This window comes from Natator depressus, chromosome 7 (assembly GCF_965152275.1).
Source record: "Natator depressus isolate rNatDep1 chromosome 7, rNatDep2.hap1, whole genome shotgun sequence".
In the NCBI taxonomy this organism is placed as follows: domain Eukaryota; kingdom Metazoa; phylum Chordata; order Testudines; family Cheloniidae; genus Natator; species Natator depressus.
Genome location: NC_134240.1, coordinates 33,821,626 through 33,840,786, shown reverse-complemented (window position 1 = coordinate 33,840,786; position 19,161 = coordinate 33,821,626). Strand labels below are relative to the sequence as shown.

At 44.9% G+C, this 19,161-nt stretch overlaps 1 protein-coding gene across 1 annotated transcript in view; it reads right to left on the bottom strand.

Moving 5' to 3' along the window:
- The window catches only part of FAM120A (family with sequence similarity 120 member A), a 118,013-nt gene that overhangs the window by 56,177 nt on the left and 42,675 nt on the right, over positions 1 to 19,161 (bottom strand). Inside the window, exons 8-9 of the mRNA XM_074958100.1 lie at positions 14,099 to 14,186; positions 6,613 to 6,837 (exon numbers count right to left, since the gene is read on the bottom strand). Coding sequence (XP_074814201.1) covers positions 6,613 to 6,837; positions 14,099 to 14,186 — 313 coding nt within the window. The remainder of the gene's footprint in view (positions 1 to 6,612; positions 6,838 to 14,098; positions 14,187 to 19,161) is intronic.

Here is a 19,161-nt window from a genome sequence, read left to right as displayed (position 1 = left end):
ACTCCTGGGAAGCTGCCGGCATCTCCCTTTGGCTCCTAGGTGAATGAAGGGTCACAGGGGTTTGCGCACTGCCCCCACCCCCAGTTCAGCAGTTCCCATTTGCCAGGAGCCATGGCCAATGGGAGCTGAGGGAGTGGCACCTGCAGGTGTGGGCAGCACCCAGAGCCACATGGTCGCACCTCCACTTCGGAACCAGAGGGAGATGTTGCTGCTTCCCGGGAGCCGCCTGAGATAAGTGCCGCCCGGAGCTCACACCCCGAACCTTCTCCCACGCCCCAACCCCCTACCCCAGCCCAGATCACCTTCTTGCAACCTGAACCCCTCACCCCAACCCCCTGCTCCAGCCCAGAGCCCTCTCCTGCACCCCAAACCCCTCATCTCTGGCCCCACCCCAGAGCACACCCCCCCAGCTGGAGCCCTCACCCCCTCTCACACCCCAACCCCCTGTCCCAGCCTCGTGAAAATGAGCAAGCGAGGGTGAGGGAGAGTGAGCGACGGAGAGAGGGGGGATGGAGTCAATTGAATGAGACAGATGTCCGCTTCCTCTTGAGCTCTAGATCAGCCCTTGACTAGCTAGTCGTCGAGGTATGGAAATACATGGACTTCCTTTCTTCTGAGAGAGGCTGCTACTACTGCCATGCATTTGGTGAAGACTTGCGGGGCAGCTAACAGGCTGAATGGAATCGCCACAAACTAGTAGTGAGTTTGGTTCACTACAAATCTTAGGAAACGTCTGTGGCCATGGAAAAATCAAATTGTAGAAGTAAGTGTCCTTCAGACTGAGAGCAGCATATTAGTCCCCTGGATCCAGTGAGGGAATGACAGAAGCCAAGGAAACAATGCGAAACGCTAAGTTCTGGAGACAGCAGTTGAGACGACAGTGTCTAAAATGAGTCTGAGACCACCTTTGGCTTTCAGAATTAGCAGGAATAGAACCCCTTTCCTCTTAGGTGAAACAGAATCTCTTCCACGGCTCACACCCGAAGGAGGGATTGGACTTCTTGTTTCAACAGATGTTCCTGAGAAGTGTCCCTGAAGAGGGAGGGGGAAGGAGGGGGGAAGGGGAAGTAGACAGAAATTGGATGGTTTAACCCAGTTTTATTGTGCTGAGAACCCAACAGTCTGAAGTGATCAGAGTCCAGACATCAAGCTAGTGGGAAAGGCAATTGGAGAACAAGGGGGTACCTGGATCCTATATCAAAGGGATTGCAATGCTGACCTCAAGCATCTTGTCAAAATGAGCACTCTGAAGATCCCAAGTGTCTGGGGCTGGACTGCGCAGGACCTGCTGAGGAAGATGGGGCAAGAGATCTGCACCTGAACCCCCTGCTCTTTCTCCTCAGCTGATCCTGTCTGAGTGGCCAAGAAAAGTAATGGCCCATCTGCTGTGGCCTGTACTGTTTCCTTGACCCTGCTGGTACACAGAGTCCCAGGGATTTCAAGGCTGCCTTCAAGGCCTTAAGACTGTGTAGCCCAATGTCTGTTTGCTCTGAAAAGAACGATGATCCTTCAAATGGGAGGTCCCACATAGTTTGCTGCACCTCATGGGGTAGCCCAGAGGACTGCAAGCATGAGCTCCAATGCGTTGTTACCGCTGTACCAATTGATCTGGTCGTGGAATCAATGGCCGCAAGGGGAGGCACCTGCCACAGTTTCCCCTACTCAACTAGGGAAGAAAACTCCTGTCTAGAGTCCTGAGGGAGCAGGTCCTTGAATTCTGACATAAGACTCCCACATATTAAAATCACAGCAACCCAGCAAAGCTTGCTGGTTTGCTATGCGGAGCTGTAGGCCCCCTGTGGAATATGCCTTCCAACTGAACAAGCCCAATTTCGTTGGGTCCTTTGCCTTGGGCGTAGAACTTGCCTATGTTTGGCGATCCCTTTTGTTGGTGGCCACTATACCCAGGGATCCCAGGGAAGGGTGTGAGAAAAGGAATTCGTATTCTTTGTCCAGTACAAAATATTTTCGCTCTGTGCACTTTGCTGTCAGGAAGGAGAGAGGCAAGGGTGTGCAATAGGGCCTTGATCAGATCCATGACGGCTTCATGTAGTGGTAGTGCTAGAGGGGCAGCCTAAGAGACTATGTGTTGCCTCCTTGACGATTTCCACTTGGACCCCCAAGTTTGAGGCTACACACTTTAACAAGTCCTGGTATGCCTTGTGGTAGTCTTCTGGCGGGGAGACACCCAGTGTCAATATAGCCTTGTCTAGAAAGGAGGATGAGGCATCTAAAAACAGGCTGAGACGCCTCCGTTGGTTTACCAGCATGCACAAGAGCCTGCAGGGCTTCCTTTTGAGGCTCGGTGCCATGCTCGGTACCAGAGTCTGGATCCAGAGTCTCTCGGTGCAGTACTGGGGGAGCCCTAGCCTCCAAGACAATGGAATATGAGCATCTTGAGGGAGTGCCCTGTGGTGGGGGAAACCAAAAGGGTTCCAAAAGGGCCACTGCAAAGCTGCCGGTCCCCAGTGGCCAAACATTTGGAGGTACCACTGAACTTGGGGCTGTGGTGGAATGAAAACGGCTTAGGGGAGCAGCAAGGTCACCTGTGCTGATGAGGGGAATACAATCCCACCTCTGAGAACAACAAGCTGTAATGCAGAGACCAGGGGGGTGCCATACCTCTCGGTACTGGAGAAGGTCACCGAGGTTAGATCTTGAGGCTGTCAACAAGGGTTTTCCCCTAGATGGCAGCCTCGGCACTGGGCGAGGTCCTGCTGATAATACCCTGCTGCTCGGTGGCACCAGCGGTGCCGAATCTTGACCCTCTGGGGCCACCAGTACCAGTAGGGTGAGAAGGTCCCTGGCTGCTACAAAAGCCTTGGGGGTCGACGTCACCGCAAACCGACGGGAACACCGTCAGCCTTGAGGATGCGGCTCCTATGCAGGTGTCAGAGGAGCCTGCAGTAGCACCAGAGTTGCAGGCACCTGATGATGTGGTGCCAGGGCTGAAGAGCAGCCCAACACTGGTCTCGTTCTCTCTCTTTCTTTCTCCTTTTACTTTTGGCACCGGGGACCGGCTCTTCCCCGGTGCCAAAGAAGAAGCACCACAAGCAACAAGAGAAGAGGATCGGTGCCGAGAGTCACGAGCTGTTGGAGGAGTGCTCTGTACCAATGCTGGGGTGCTTGGTGCCGAGTACAAGTCTTAAGGTTGCCCTCACGAGGAGGGCCTTCAGTCATGCAACTTAGTCCTTCTTGGTTTGGGGTCTAAAGTCCCTGCAGATTTGGCAGCAGTCTTTCCTATGAGCATCCCCTAAGCACTTGAGTCAGCTCAAATGTGGGTTGCTCAAAGGCATAGACTTACTACATGAGGTGCAGGGCTAGAAACCTGGCGACTGAAGCATGCCCCAGCACCGGGGAAGCGGACAACCCCGCTAAACTAAGCTTGGAGATGTCAAGCTACCTAAGGACTAAAAACTACTAAAAAACTACTCAATAACTAATTCCTAAGTACTAAACAACAACTATTTACACTAAAAACTGGAGAAAACCACTAGGAGATGAACTGTCTGAGCAATGAAGGGTTCCAGCAACCATCATGGGTGGTAAGAAGGAACTGAAGGGGGAGTGGGGTCAGCAGAGCCCTTTATACCGGCGCTATGAGAATATAGCACCAGAAGGCGCTGGAGCTGATCCAACGGATACCGCTGGGGAGAAAAATTCCAGCAACCGTGCTCGGCGCATGCACACACCTACATTGGAATAGACATGTGCAAGCACTTGAAGAATAAAGAACCCTTTGCAAATTCTTCAAGGAGATGGTCTCAGACATCCTGATTAACAAGAAGTATCGCTGTGGGAGATCTGGGCAGGAAGCAAGTAGCTGCTTTTTCCTCTCCCTATACAGAGATTTAGAATGTATCAGGGGAGTCCTGCCAATCACTCATCCAGACAACAAGAGTTGTTGCAATTGTGTCAGACCAAAAACTAACAAAAAGTGCATCAAAAGTACAAAATCACAGACATCAAAACCTCAAATGAAGTCACTGTAGGATAAATAATGTCATCAGTCAATATATTATTATTCCTGGGGGAATTCGGTACCGCTGCACAATGCAGAATTTTGCAGAAATTAACACTGTGCACGTAGAATTTCCTTTCCTGCACAGAAATGGGCTGCAGTGCTGCCAGCCACCACTAGGGGCCCCTGGGCCCAGCAGAGCCCAGCTAGCACATAGAAGACACTGCTGGGGGTAGGGAGCGGGAGTTAGAGCAGTGGTTCCCAAACTGGGGTTCGCAAACCCCTGGGGGTTCGCAGAACGTTACAGGGGTTCGCCAGAAAAATTTCACTAATGGCAGCCAAAGGACCCAGGGCATTGGAGGCAGCAGGTGGGACCCGGTTGCAGGGCAGACCGCCCAAGTCCCAGGGAGAGCGGGGCAGGGCAGTTGGGGCCGGCAGCCGGGGCCGGCAGCCAGAGCCCTGCCCCCGTCAGCGGGGGAGCCAGCCGCTCAAACCCCAGCGCTCTGCGTGGGGCTGGCTCCCCGAGCCCCAAGGGGAGCAGGGCTGGGCAGTTGGGGCCAGCAGCTCAAGCCCTGCCCCCGTCATCAGGGGAGCCGGCAGCCCAAACCCCAGAGCTCTGCATGGGGCTGGCTGCCCGAGCCCCAGGGAGAGTGGGACAGGGCAGTTGGGGCCAGCAGCCCGAGCCCTGGTGGTCAGCGGGACCTGCAGCCCAAGCTCAGTGGAGCTCAGTTGACCGGGGCGGTCAACGGGGTCCAGAAGCAGGAGTCCCACGGAGTGCGGAGTAAATTTAAACTTAAATCCCTGGAAATATTCATTTTTAGGAGGGGGTTCACAAGATTTCACAATTTAGTGAAAGGGGTTCGAGGGCTGTTAAAGTTTGGGAACCACTGAGCTAGAGGGTTCCTGGCAGCTGCAGTTCCCAGCATGCCCTGAGGGAAGGAGAGGGCGGTGCGCAGGAAACTCCGTGCAAGCCTTGGACCGAGCATCAGGCTGTTTCCCCCTCTGGATCCATGGGCTCAGGAGGGAAGGGGGAGCAGGTGTCTGGGGTTGGGGGGAGGGGAGGGTACAGCTGCGCTCTGTGGGGTGGGGGCACGGGTATCTGGACTAGGGAGACTCGGGGGGGGGGGGGGGGAGGGGTTGTAGGTGTCTGGCTCCGCGGCTTGGCTGGGGGGTGGGAGTGGACTAAGGGGCAGAGAAACAGAAACTGGGTTGTCATAGAGGTTTCTTTAACTCTTTACTCCTGGGGGAATTTTTGTGTCTGTATTGTTACAGACATACTTGCTGACAGGTATTTAATTATAAATTACCAAAATAATTGAAACTGTGTGATTATGTAGTGTTATTCTGACAAATAAAATTTGCAGAATTTTAAAATATTGTGCACAGATTTTTTATATTGTGTGCAGAATGTTTAATTTTTTGGCACAGACTTTTAAATTTTTTTTAGCGCAGAATGCCCCCCAAGAGTAATATTATCTATATTGCTATTGCATAGAGGAATCTCAGCCCCATTGGGCTAGGCACTGTATAAACATACCAAAGAGACTGTCCATGCCTCAAAGAGAGCATGGCATGTACATCTGCAAATTAAATAACATTTTGGCTTTAAGGATATCAATGAGAATAATATAATATGGTTTAACGATCCAGTGACTGGACTTATTGCTGCCACAACTATTGTGGATGGAACTACAAGAGGCATTAAGCTGCTTTGAAGAGGAGTTATGAGAAGATGAGACAGGGTCAGAAGAATCAGGTTGTAAGATCTTTTCAGCCTGCACTTAGAGGGAGGTTTGGATTGAATCTTGTCCTCTGAATCTACACTAAGCAAAACCAAAGACTTGTGCCAAGGGCATCATTGCATCCTAATGACTGAGATAGTGCTGACCTCTGATAGTTGCAACACACACAGCTTTGGGAAATCCCATTAAAACTACACTGAATCAACTGGCATTGACACAGCCTCTTTGTAGTAAGATGAGGAACTCTCCTCCATTGCCATGGAAGATTTGCTCTCCAAGGCCATCCAGAGAGATTTCTGTTGGACTTAGTGAGCAGAGCAGGGATGTTCAAGTGATCTCCCCAAGACCTGTCTGCTTGCCATGTATTTGCTGGGCATTCAAGATAGCAATCATGTTAATCCATAATGAAAATTTTATGGCCACACCTGGAGGAATTTCTTAAAGCTGCTGGGCTGTTTCTCTTCAGATACACCAAGAGAAAAAGAAACAGTGAGGGGAACAAGAGAGCCAGACAAACAATCACATCAATATAAATATCTAAACGATTCTGAAACAGGTAATGTCAGAGAAAGACTGGCAGAGGTGCCAAAGCCTCAAGAAGCACCACACACACCAAACTTTTTTAAAATAGAAAAGGGAAAAATAGAGAAAATTCAGGGGGAAAAATCAGCTATTTTGTGAGTAAGCAGTTTTAACAATGAGGGTCAGACACCTGTTGTGCAATTCACTCCCAGAGCTACTGTCTGGAGCTTCTTTTTCACCAATCGTTAGAAGTGCTAATAGGCCAGAGCTTAGATCTAAGCAGGAGCAAGTATGCATCACCCCTGATGATACTGTCTGGTCAGGTGTTTAGGTATGGATACTTTTACAGAATCACGGTTTCACAATACATGAGTTTTAGAGTCATACCTTGGTTAGGACATGAAAGATGTAGGGATACATTAATCCCTTCTTGTGCCTGTGTTCTGCCACTCTTAATACTTCAGGTGCTACAGGAGGCAATGGAGGGGTGGTAATATCCATATGGTTCCTGGTGGGCATTGACAACAGACATGGGATTTGTGGACTACTGGTTTGATTCCCTTTGACTTCGGCTGCCTGGCTTCCTGAAGAGGCAGTCGAGGAACCTTCTGCCTGTAATACATCATACAAAAGAAAATATTCTTTTATTGGTTACACAGAAAAATAAACTTGTACATTAACAGAAAAAAAGGCACGTTACACCTCTCTCCCTGCACCCACAATGGGAACTTAAATTCATAACTTTGCTAGACACTAAAAATAATGGCCTTAATTAAGGCAACAGATTAATGGCTTATTACAACAAGCTGTAACCCTTTTTTGGCCTATGACTGCAGAGGTATTAACAGGCCACTTTACCTTGAATGGTCTCTCAGAATGTGTTAACTATTCATGCTAAACCATCTGTTTCACCTCTAATTTAGCTGTGACACTCTGGGTATGTCAACATAGCAGTGTAACTCAGTCTCAAGGGGTTATTCCATTGCTGTGTAAACTTCCAGGCTCCAAGGTCCTAGAGTCCAGACCCCAGCCCAGAAGTCTACAAAGCAATGAAATAGCCCTGCGAGCCCAAGTCGGCTGACACGGGCCAGCCTCGGGTTTTTCTTTGCTGTGTAGACATACTCTCTGGGGCCTGGTCTACACTTGAAAATTAAGTCTGTTTAACTACATTGGTCAAGTGTGTGAAACATCCATACCCGAGTGATATAGGTAAGGTGACCTAAGTCCCTGTAAAAGCAACGAAGAGTCCTTGTGGCACCTTAGAGACTAACAAATTTATTTGGGCATAAGCTTTCGTGGGGTAGAACCCATTTCATCAGATGCATGGAGTGGAAGGTGTCAGTATTCCATCTGTCCCACTGCCCTTTGTGTAGTACCGTGCCGTGCACCTTCTCTCATACGGGCATACCACACCTATTCCAATTAGTGTTCCAGACTTCCCATTACAGTGGGCCCGAGAAAGTTGGGTCATGGTTGTCTAGTACACTGAGGGGGAGGGCTTACCACATTACTTATAGGTTATAATTAGTGGCTGTTCTCTAGGGGGTTGTGCCCCCCGTGATCATTTCCATATGCAACGTAACACAAATACAGTTAACAATACACCAGCTGCTATGATAATCCACAGCAACACAGAGTCCTGACCACTGCAGTATGGTCCAACATCCTGGCCACCACCAAAACCACTGCTTCTCCTCCTTTGTTAGGCTTAAAATTTTGTCAGCGCCATCCTGTAGTGTGTATTGTAAGTGTGTCCAACTGTTGGTGCTTGCAGCAAGTTGCTCTTGTAATCATTGTGTACTCTTGTACATATTGTGTGTCCACTGAATATCCACAGTGAAATCTGGTATTGTCTAAACCAATTCAACTACTTGGTAATGCATAGAGTAGTAGGTGCTGGTTCGATTGTTTACAAAGATTAAGTCCACTGATCCATTGGTGTACCATAGTCCAGGTGGCAGTGTATAGAAGTTCATAATTTCGCCTCCCAGTGTTATGTTGTAGGATTACACACATTCCCAACAGAATACACTGTACCCCATATACACTACCCCTAAATGCCCCCCTTTGCAACAGGCCATTGATCCTGCTCCTCCATAGTCATAGGAGAGGGGCACATCCATATTCCTCCTCTGGATATATAACTGATGAAATGGGTTCTAGCCCACAAAAGCTTATGCCCAAATAAATCTGTTAGTCTCTAAGGTGCCACAAGGACTCCTCATTGTTTTTGCTGATACAGACTAACATGGCTACCACTCTAAGTCCCTAGGTTGACAGAAGAAATCTAGTTACCTCCTGGTGGGGAGGTGGATTACCTTTGCCAACAGGAGAACCCCTCCTGTTGGTGTAGGTGGTGTCTACACTGAAGCACAGCAGCAGTGCCACTGTAGCATTTTACGTGTAGACAAGCCCTGAGTACCTTTCCCAGACCTGACGAAGAGCTCTGTGTAGCTTGAAAACTTTAGCTTGTCTATATTTGAAATGCTATAGCTGTCTCTTTCTCCAACAAAAGTCAGTCCAATAGAATATATTACGTCACCCACCTTGTCCAACAAATGAAAACATTCATTTTTTTTTGACTATATAAAAGTGTGAACATGTAGAATGGATTACCCAAAGGCAGCTACAGAAGCTGCAAACATGAGCAGTGTAAAGTACTACACTTATGATACATCTACACTTACAGCCATATGTAGAGTACAGACAACATATGCCCAGCTAGCATGGGTACGAACAGCAGTATAGACAGTGAGGCATGGCTTAGGCAGGTAGAGTAGAGAGCCCTACATGCCTGAACCCCCAAGACACTATTTTTAGCAGTATAGTGTTCCGCTGCCTTTCTTCTGCCAGAGCCTTTCCCTGCCACAGTGAAAGGCTCCTGGAGCAGGGAGTTACCAGAGCTTTTCCCTGCTGCCTGAGCCTTTCACTGCGACACCTAGCTATATGTGTAGTGCATGTACTGTAAATGCTGCCACACGTGTAGGCACAGCCTTCGGAAGAAATAAACACACAACTACAAAATGAGGAATAATTGTCTAGACAGTACTGTTGAAAAGAATCTAGGAGTTATAGTTGACTCACATCCACAACATGATGCAGTTGTGAAAAAGGCTAATATCATTCTGGGGTGTATTAACAGAAGTGTCATATGTAAACTTCAGGAGGTAATTGCTCTGCTGTCCTTGGTACTGGTGAGGCCTCAGCTGGAGTACTGTGTCCAATTCTGGGCACCACACTTTTAAGAAAGATGTGGACAAATTTGAGAGAGTCCAGAGGAGAACAACAAAAGTGATAAACGGTTTAGAAAACCTGACCTATGGAGAAAGGTAAAACAACTGGGCATATTTAGTCCTGAGAAAATAGGACTGAAGGGGAACCTGATAACAGTCTTCAAATATGTTAAGAGCTGTTAAAAAGAGGGCTGAAATCAATGTCACTTAAGGCAGGACATGAAGTAATGGACTCAGCTAGGGAGATTTAGGTTGGATATTAGGAAATATTTTCTAACTATAAAAATAGTTAAGTTCTGGAATAGGCTGCCAAGGGAGGTTATGGAATCCCTATCACTGGAGGTTTTTAAGAACAGCTTAGGTAAAGACGTGCCAGGGATCGTCCACGTATAACTTGGTCCTGTCTCAGTGCAGGGGGCTGGACTAGATGACCTCTTGAGGTCCCTTCCACCCTACTTTTCTAGGATTTTATATTCACAAGTGAATCAAAATTATAACCGTAACAGAATGCTGAAAATAAAATCTTCCTATTCTGTGGTTACTCTAGAGGTTGTTTCCCTGCAAATAACCATTATTAAAAACAAAATATCATATTCAAGTCATTGTGCAGTTTAAATTTTAACTGTTCATCATATTAAAAAAGTAGTAATTTCTCTTTACATTAATATTTTCTCAGTATAGGAATAACAACCTCTCATAAACATTTCTGGGGAGTTATTAACTAGTTGGGCAAAGGCAAAACAAAGGGCCTTCAACTCCAGCCCGGGAAAAAAAACTGGGGGGGGAGGGGGAAGGAAAATAAAAACAAAACCTTCCCCTGTTCATTTCTTGAACAAAATGGGGAAACATACAAGCACCAGACACATACGGTGATTTGATCTTGAGGGGCCTATGTTTTTTTCCCCATTATGAATGAAATTATGTTCTTTGTGTTAAGAGGACTGCACAAGATTTTTGCTACCTCTTCTGGTTAAGAGTTGCTAGTATAGCATTCAATTTTGTTACTAGAAATTCAATTCAATATTATGATTTACAGCCAAAAGTGACATACTGTTGGACTTATCCAACAATGAAAAAGTACTTGGATAACTGCTTTCAGAGATATTTAAAAGTAAAAGCAGAGAAACCCACAAAAATCTCACTAACAACAATCTGGTCATCTCTCAATTTAGGAGGACACCATAAATCATATTTTCATCTGAATTTGATAACTACTACTATTACAAGTAATTCCTATGTTGCTGTAACTGAAAGACTAAAGTTTGTTAACTTTGTGCTTGTGACAGCATTTTATGATTAATCAGTTTCACGGTTTTGCAGATGTGAGCATCCCTTCACACACAGAAAGGTGTGCAGGGCCCCCACCATGTTTGAGGTAATTCCAGGTACACCCATCAGATCTTTCTAAATACCAAAAGGGAAGCAGACAAATCCTTATTTAAAAAATTAAGGATTTTTTATTTTAAAGTCAAAGCACACTATTCAAAAAGGGGTTCTCTCAGAACATGGCATTTCAAAAAAAATTCAAGTGGGCACTACCCCTTTCAGATTACTTTATACCACTTGTAATCCAGATTTAGATTTATTTATTTATTTAAAACAGAGGTTAGGTACAAAAGGAATGGTTAGAACAAAACAATCTGTGATAGCAAAACATTTTATATCTGACAGCTATTGCTTGAAAAAAGTACTAAGTACACTTAGCACCAAAGTGTCATATTTATGGTATATTTTTATTTAGATTTAATTATTGTAAACAGATTCCTATCCCCAATTCTAGTGGCTCTAAGAATGAATTTAAAAGATGCTGAAATGGCACTATAAATAAGAATTTACAAAACACTGTGCTGCTATTAAAGGAGGAAAAATCTAGTTTAAAAAGTGTACCACCACAAGACTCTCATGTAGTTGCACTATCTAGATTATTTCCAGGATGAATAAAAATTGGATTAGAAAATTTTAAAAATCTGATTTTTTTAAAGTTAAATACAGATTTTTTTAAAAATAAATTTGACACTGACAACCTATGTTAACGCCTAAACTTAGAATCTATTAAAAACATTTCCATTAAATACAAAAATATTGAGTACATATTTGCTGATAAGTTCCAAAGAAAGTAACACCACTGAACTGGTGGAAGACAGTGGCTTACAACTGGAACCAGAGTTTGTTGAAGTATTAAACCAGCTTTTGACAGCTGTAGTCTCTTCTGCAGGTGCAGAGAGACTATCTTCTTCATTTCAGCTTATTCAGCTAGTTCAGTTCAATGACCAGTTCATTCAAAGTTTAGAAACCAATTGGAAATAGAAAAAGAAGGAAAGTTGATTTTCCTCTCCCCATCTATGAATAAAAACTAGGTGTGAAAGGATTAAATCTACTAGTTCTAAAGTCTTGATGACATCGTTACCAGAAATAATCAGTTCAATTCAATACCTAGAGATAATACTTCCTCTTTTAATGAATCAGTTTTAAATGCAAGACATGTTATTGATAAACACTTTTCCCCTCTGTGTCCAGCAGTTAAGGTAGTTTTATTTAATACAAATATTAAAATGTGGTTTTGTCCATTTTTAACTGAATATGAATGTCCATCCAGGTAGAGCTTGACAAACATCACAAGTAAAAAATTAATCTAATAAATAAGAAATGCATAATTCCCCATTTTCTAACATAGTAAGCAATGTAAAAATTAAGAATCTGAATACATGTAAATTAAGCTACAGAGTTGCTTAAATAAATGTGTATAGACATAATATATCCTCCTGGTTACCAAAAAGCAGCACCAAATTACGCCTACAGGCTATATTTAGTTGCAAGCCAATATGTTTTAATGGTTACCAACCTCTCTCAGGAAAATAACTAAAAAGTACAATTGCAATACATGATTAAAATCAGTGATTTAAATCAATCCACCTACATAATGCACCCAGCACTGCACACAACAAAATGGTATCCAAGAGACCACTAGTATCTCCAAAGTTAGGAGGAGTATTATTGTTAGTATTTATTTGTATTACTGTATAACTAAAAGGCCTAACTGAGATGTGAAGCCCATTGTCCCAGGCACTGTACAAATGCATAGCGAGACAGTCCTCACTCCAAGAGCTTGCAATTTAACTATATGAAACAAAGGATAAAAGAAAGGAATTATCATCATCAGGGTTGGTGCTAGCTTTCTGTTATAGGCCAGATTTTCAACTCCCTAAATGATCTACCTTAAACTTCACATACCACATCTGATTCCAATGTGAAATTCTTCTGGAAAGTTTGAACACACACAAAGTTTCAGAGGAACTAGACTTTAAAAATATATTTTCACCTTTCAAAGATTTTTCCAATATTTTGGCTACCTCTCTGTGAAATAAATATACCTACAAACTCCAGACTTGGCTTTTTCTATAGTGCTTAACAATACAATTGCTTTTAACTGGTTTAAGGGTGGGTAAGGAAGCAATTACACATTTAAAACGGTTATCACAGAAACACGAAGTATACACTTTAAAATGTACATCGATATTATTATATACATGTGTCCATTTGATTATCTACACACCAGTTTTCTGCATACTTTGCAAATTGTATGGCTTTATGGCCAAAATTGCAAATTGTGAATGGTCCACATGCAGATTGCTATCACATCGGGAGTGGCTTGCAGGGATAAGTATGGATGGGTGAGGTCTGTTTCTAGCTGTTATCAGGTTAGCACTATAGGGACAGACCCAAGGTGTTATCTGACTGGAATTTCCAGATTAAGAACTTTTATTTTATTTTTGGGGGGGGAGGAGGGGAACTAACACATTCTCATAAGGATTTATAGCTAAGAAAATAGGGTCTTTCCACCATAACTCCAGACTTTGGTTTGGCTTTATTTTTATTATATTTTTTGCCTGAGAATAAATTAATGGCTAGCCTTCATCTCTATTATAAACTTGGGTTTATACTGGAGGTATAAAACGTGTGCATTTTCACTGAAATGTAGTTGAAACTTGGCATGTCTGGCATGATGTCCTTCACATTGACATTGTTTTGAAATTTGCTTTTTACTAGCACAATTTTAAATCAATGTTGAATTCTTAAGGTATTAACTGTACCATCCTTACATTAAGTAGTACTTTACTTTGAATAGTCCCATTCAAACTCATAGAATTACTTTACTATTCATTGTGAAATTCATCCCAGCCATTTGTAAAAGTAGAACCTCTAACTGGTAAGTAATAGTATTTTTTCCATCTTTGAATTCTCATACATAAATTGATAATAATGACTACACAGCTCTGAGTTGTGCATTTATGCCCTACCTTCAAACATCCATGATGGAACTGCTCTCAACAGATAGCAAATATCCTGTAGATGCTACATTAAGACTACTAAAGGTATTCTTTCTGAAATCAACCCAGTATATTATCATGTATATGAAATGTGCAGAAATATCCAAGAACGACAGAGTAAGACAGTCTACTGAGTTTACAATTTTGTATGCATATAACATATTTTAAGCCATTTCTCACTGTAATTACAGTTTGCCTTTTTTTTCCTTTTTTTTTTTTTTTTTTAAGTTCTCACAGGTGCTTTTGAAAGTTTTACCATATGCTTGTAAGGCTGTAGCAATAAATGTGGAGGTTTGGAACTTAAGATATTACCTTTGTTTGGTCTCCTGGGTCTCCATGTGCTTGGTTTTCCGACTGGGTTCTTGTTTTTTCCCAACTCATTTTGTTCCCACTGACATGGCTGAATAAATACACAAAAAGAAAAACTACAGTATTTAGTGCAAAACGTAAGATGCATCTTAATAGCTTTATTAATAGTCAATGAGAATTTTTGTCAGTGAATGCTCTAATTTTAAAAGACACCACATAAATTAGAAATGCCAATATACAGGAGTGTCTAGAAAGCAGTATAAAATTCCCATATTTATTAATATTTGGATTGTAATTTAAAAAAAAAAACGTAAGATTCCTTTATAATTATAAGGACTAAATATTATCTCAACCATCCTTTACCTGCTCTTAAAAAACCTTCAATGACGGAGATCCCACAACCTTCCAAAAGCTTTACTAAAGATATACCATATCTACTGCTTCCCCCCTCTCCACAAGGCTTGTTACCCTGTCAAAGAAAGCTATAGGTTGATTTGACATCATTTGTTCTTGACAAATCCATGCTGTTACTGATCACCTTATCTTCTATTAACGTAGAAAAACATCCTGAATGAAGTTCCAATGTCTGTCAATTTACCAATTAGCTTCCCACTTAAGAGACTGTCTCTAAACATAGTGATATCAGTGATATTGTCTTGACGCCAATTTCTAAATTCGTTCAGAATGTACTGCATAAAATAGCATTATTTTGAAAAGCTAAAAAAAAAAAAAAAAGTCTAGTGTATGTATCTTGTTAACATAGATGTACCAATTTTATAAATTGAAAATTTTAATTGTGGATAATTAAGTAATTGTACATAATTCATTAAGCAAAGAAAGCATAATGTGGTTTACATATCCCCAGTGTGTGCCAACTACACCACAAAAAATAAAATTTAGAGTTCTTGCCATTAATTGCAGACATTCTCAGAATTTACTGCCATGAAGAGATGCATTCACAATTGTGTACTTAGCAACACAGATCTGAACTTCTAAAGGCATCTTTAGACTGAGGGTATGTCTACACTATGAAATTAGGTCGAATTTATAGAAGTGGATTTTTAGAAAGCAATTTTATACAGTCGATTGTGTGTGTCCCCACAAAGCGCATTAAGTCGGTGGAGTGAAGAGTCGGCAGAGTGCATCCACAGTACCGACTTCCGAAGCCTTGCACTGTGGGTAGCTATCCCACAGTTCCTGCAGTCTCCGCTGCCATTGGAATTCTGGGTTAAGCTCCCAATGCCTGATGGGGCAAAAACATTGTCGCGGGTGGCTTTGGGTATTGTCATCAGTCACCCCTCCTGTCGTGAAAGCAACGGCAGACAATCATTTTGCGCCCTTTTTCCATGCAGGCGCCATACTGCTTTCAGCAGACGGTGCAGTAGGTCTGCAAACCATTGTCATCGAACGACCACTTCCGCTGCCATTCTGCCTTCCTGGTGGTCTCGCAGGGCTGCTTCCGCTGCAATGCTGCTCTTGTCTCGCCATACCACAGCAAGCGTGCAGCCCGCTCAGCTGTTGTGTCCTGGCAGCAGACAGTGCAGTAGGTCTGCAAAACTGGTGATCCAACCACCTACAACTCTGCTCCCCTGCAGACGCCATACCACGGCAAGCATGGAGCCAGCTCAGATCACCGCGGCAGTTACGAGCATTGTAAACACCTCGCGCATTATCATGCAGTATATGCAGAACCAGAACCTGCAAAAGCAGGCAAGGAGGCGATGGCAGCACAGTGATGAGAGCGACGAGGACATGAACACAGACTTCTCTCAAAGCATGGGCCCCGGTAATTTGGCCATCCTGGTGGCAATGAGGCAGGCTCATGCCATGGATCGCCTATTCTAGGCCCGGGAAACAAGCATTGGTGGGACCGCACAGTGTTGCGGGTCTGGGACGATTCCCAATGGCTGCGAAACTTTTCCATGTGTAAGGGCACTTTCATGGAACTTTGTGACTTGCTTTCCCCTGCCCTGAAGGGCAAGAATACCAAGATGAGAGCAGCCCACACAGTTCACAAGAAGTGGCAATAGCCCTCTGGAAGCTTGCAATGCCAGATAGATACCTGTCAGTTGGGAATCAATTTGGAGTGGGCAAATCTACTGTGGAGGCTGCTGTGATCCAAGTAGCCCATGAAATCACTGAGCTGCTGCTATCAAGGGTAGTGACTCTGGGAAATGTGCAGGTCATAGTGGATGGCTTTGCTGCAATGGGATTCCCTAACTGTGGTGGGGCGGTAGACGGAACACATATCCCTATCTTGGGACTGGACCACCAGGGCAGCCAGTACATAAACCAAAAGGGGTACTTTTCAATGTTGCTGCAACCACTGGTGGATCACAGGGGACATTTCACCAACATCAACGTGGGATGGCAAGGAAAGGTACATGACGCTCGCATCTTCAGGAACTCTGGTCTGTATGAACAGCTGCAGCAAGGGACTTACTTTCCAGACCAGAAAATAACCGTTGGGGATGTTGAAATGCCTATAGTTATCCTTGGGGACCCAGCCTACCCTTTAATGCCATGGCTCATGAAGCCATACACAAGCACCCTGGACAGTAGTCAGGAGCTGTTCCACTATAGGCTGAGCAAGTGCAGAATGGTGGCAGAATGTGCATTTGAACATTTAAAAGGGCACTGGCGCAGTTTACTGACTCGGTTAGACCTCAGTGAAACCAGTATTCCCATTGTTATTACTGCTTGATGTGTGCTCCACAATACCTGTGAGAGTAAGGGGGAGATGTTTATGGCTGGGTGGGAAGTTGAAGCAAATCGCGTGGCCACTGATTACGCGCAGCCAGACACCAGGGTGGTTAAAAGAACATAGCAGGGCGCGCTGTGCATCAGAGAAGCTTTGAAAACCAATTTCATGGCTGACCAGGCTATGGTGCGACAGGTCTGTTTGTTTCTCCTCGATGAAAATCCGCCCCCTTGGTTCATTCTACTTCCCTGTAAGCCAACCGCCCTCCGCTCTCCCCTTCGATCACCGCTTGCAGAGGCAATAAAGTCATTGTTGTTTCAAATTCATGCATTCTTTATTAATTTGTCACACAAACAGGGGGGTAACTGCCAAGGTAGCCCGGGAGGGGTGTGGGAGGAGGGAAGCACCAGGTGGGGTGGGGGAGGACAAGGCCACACTGCCCTTCAAAACTTATTGAATGCCAACGTTCTGTTCCTTGGGCAGTCCTCTGGGGTGGAGTGGTTGGGTGCCCGGAGCCTCCCCCCTTCCCCCCCCCAAACGCGTTCTTGGGTGTCTGGGTGAGAAGGCTATGGAACCTGGGGAGGAGGGTGGTTGATTACAAACACCGGGACCACATGCTGCCATGCTTTCTTATGCAATGATTCCAGACTACGTGCTACTGGCCTACCGTGGTAAACTGTCCTACCATGGAGAACGTAATAAGGCTGCCCTCCCCAGAAACCTTTTGCAAAGGCTTCATTGAGATGTCCCTGGAGGATTTCCGCTCCATCCCCAGACATGTTAACAGACTTTTCCAGTAGCTGTACTGGCCGTGAATGCATCCCAAGTCTTCAGGGCAAATTAATCATTAAACACGCTTGCTTTTAAACTGTGTATTATATTTACAAAGGTACACTCACCAGAGGTGCCTTCTCCGCCTTCAAGGTCCGGGAGCCTGGGTTGGGAGGGTACTGTCTCCAGGGTGATAAACAGTTCCTGGCTGTCGGGGAGAACGGTTTCTCCGCTTGCCTGGTGTGCGCTATCGTCTTCCTCGTCCCCAAAATCCTCATCCCTGTTGCATGAGACTCCCTTGCAGGAGTCCACGTACAGGTGTGGGGTAGCTGTAGGGGCACCCCTTAGAATGGCATGCAGCTCATCATAGAAGCGGCATGTCTGGGGCTCTGACCCCGAGTGGGCGTTTGCCTCTTGGGTTTTTTGGTAGGTTTGCCTGAGCTCCTTAAGTTTCATACGGTACTGCTGTGGGTCCTTGTTATAGCCTCTGTCCTTCATGCCCTTGGAGATTTTTTCAAATATTTTGGCATTTCGTCTTTTGGAACGGAGTTCTGATTCGTCTCCCCATACAGCGATCAGATCCAGTACCTCCCATTGGGTCCATGCTGGAGCTCTTTTGTGATTCTGGGACTCCATGGTCACCTCTGCTGTTGAGATCTGCACGGTCACCTGTGCTGATCAGCTTGCCACGCTGGCCAAACAGGAAATGAAATTCAAAAGTTCCCAGGGCTTTTCCTGTCTACCTGACTAGTGAATCCGAGTTGAGAGTGCTATCCAGAGCGGTCACAATGGAGCACTGTGGGATAGCTCCCGGAGGCCAATACTGTTGAATTGCGTCCACACTAACCCAAATTCAACCCAGCGATGTCGATTTCAGTGCTAATCCCCTCGTCAGGGAGGAGTACAGAAATCGATTTTAAGAGCCCATTAAGTCGACAAAAATGGCTTCGTTGTGTGGACGGGTGCAGGGTTAAATCAATCTAACGCTGTAAATTCGACCTAAACTCGTAGTGTAGACCAGGGCTGAGTAGGGTCATGTGCCATGGTGCATGCAACAGGTCTACATCTATTTAAGGTTACATGCAGATAGTCCCTCATCAAATCTCCTATCAGTAAGCAGTAATGACAAATACTCCACAACTCTTTTACCAAAATGGACATATGATCTAGTACAGGGGTTCTCTACCTTTTTCTTTCTGAGGCTCCCCCCGCCCATGCTATAAAACCTCCACAGCCCACCTGTGGCACAACAACTGATGTTCTGCATATAAAAGCCAGGCCCAGCGTTAGCGGGTAGCAAACAGGGCAATTGTTTGGGGCCCCATGAAGCTAAGCTGCTCAGGCTTCGGTCCCAGATGGTGGGGCTCAGGGCCTCAGGCTTCAGCCCTATGCAGTGGAGCTTCAGCTTTCTGCCCTGGGCCGCAGTGAGTCTGATGCTGGCTCTGCTTGACGGACCCCTTGAAACCTGCTCGCGGCCCAGATGAGAACCAATGATCTAGTATAAACCTGAACGTATGAATTATTCTGAATTACCTTTTCACTCCAAGAAAGGGGTAAGGAAGAATGGTAGGGCAGAACAAGGAGGTTTTCAGCG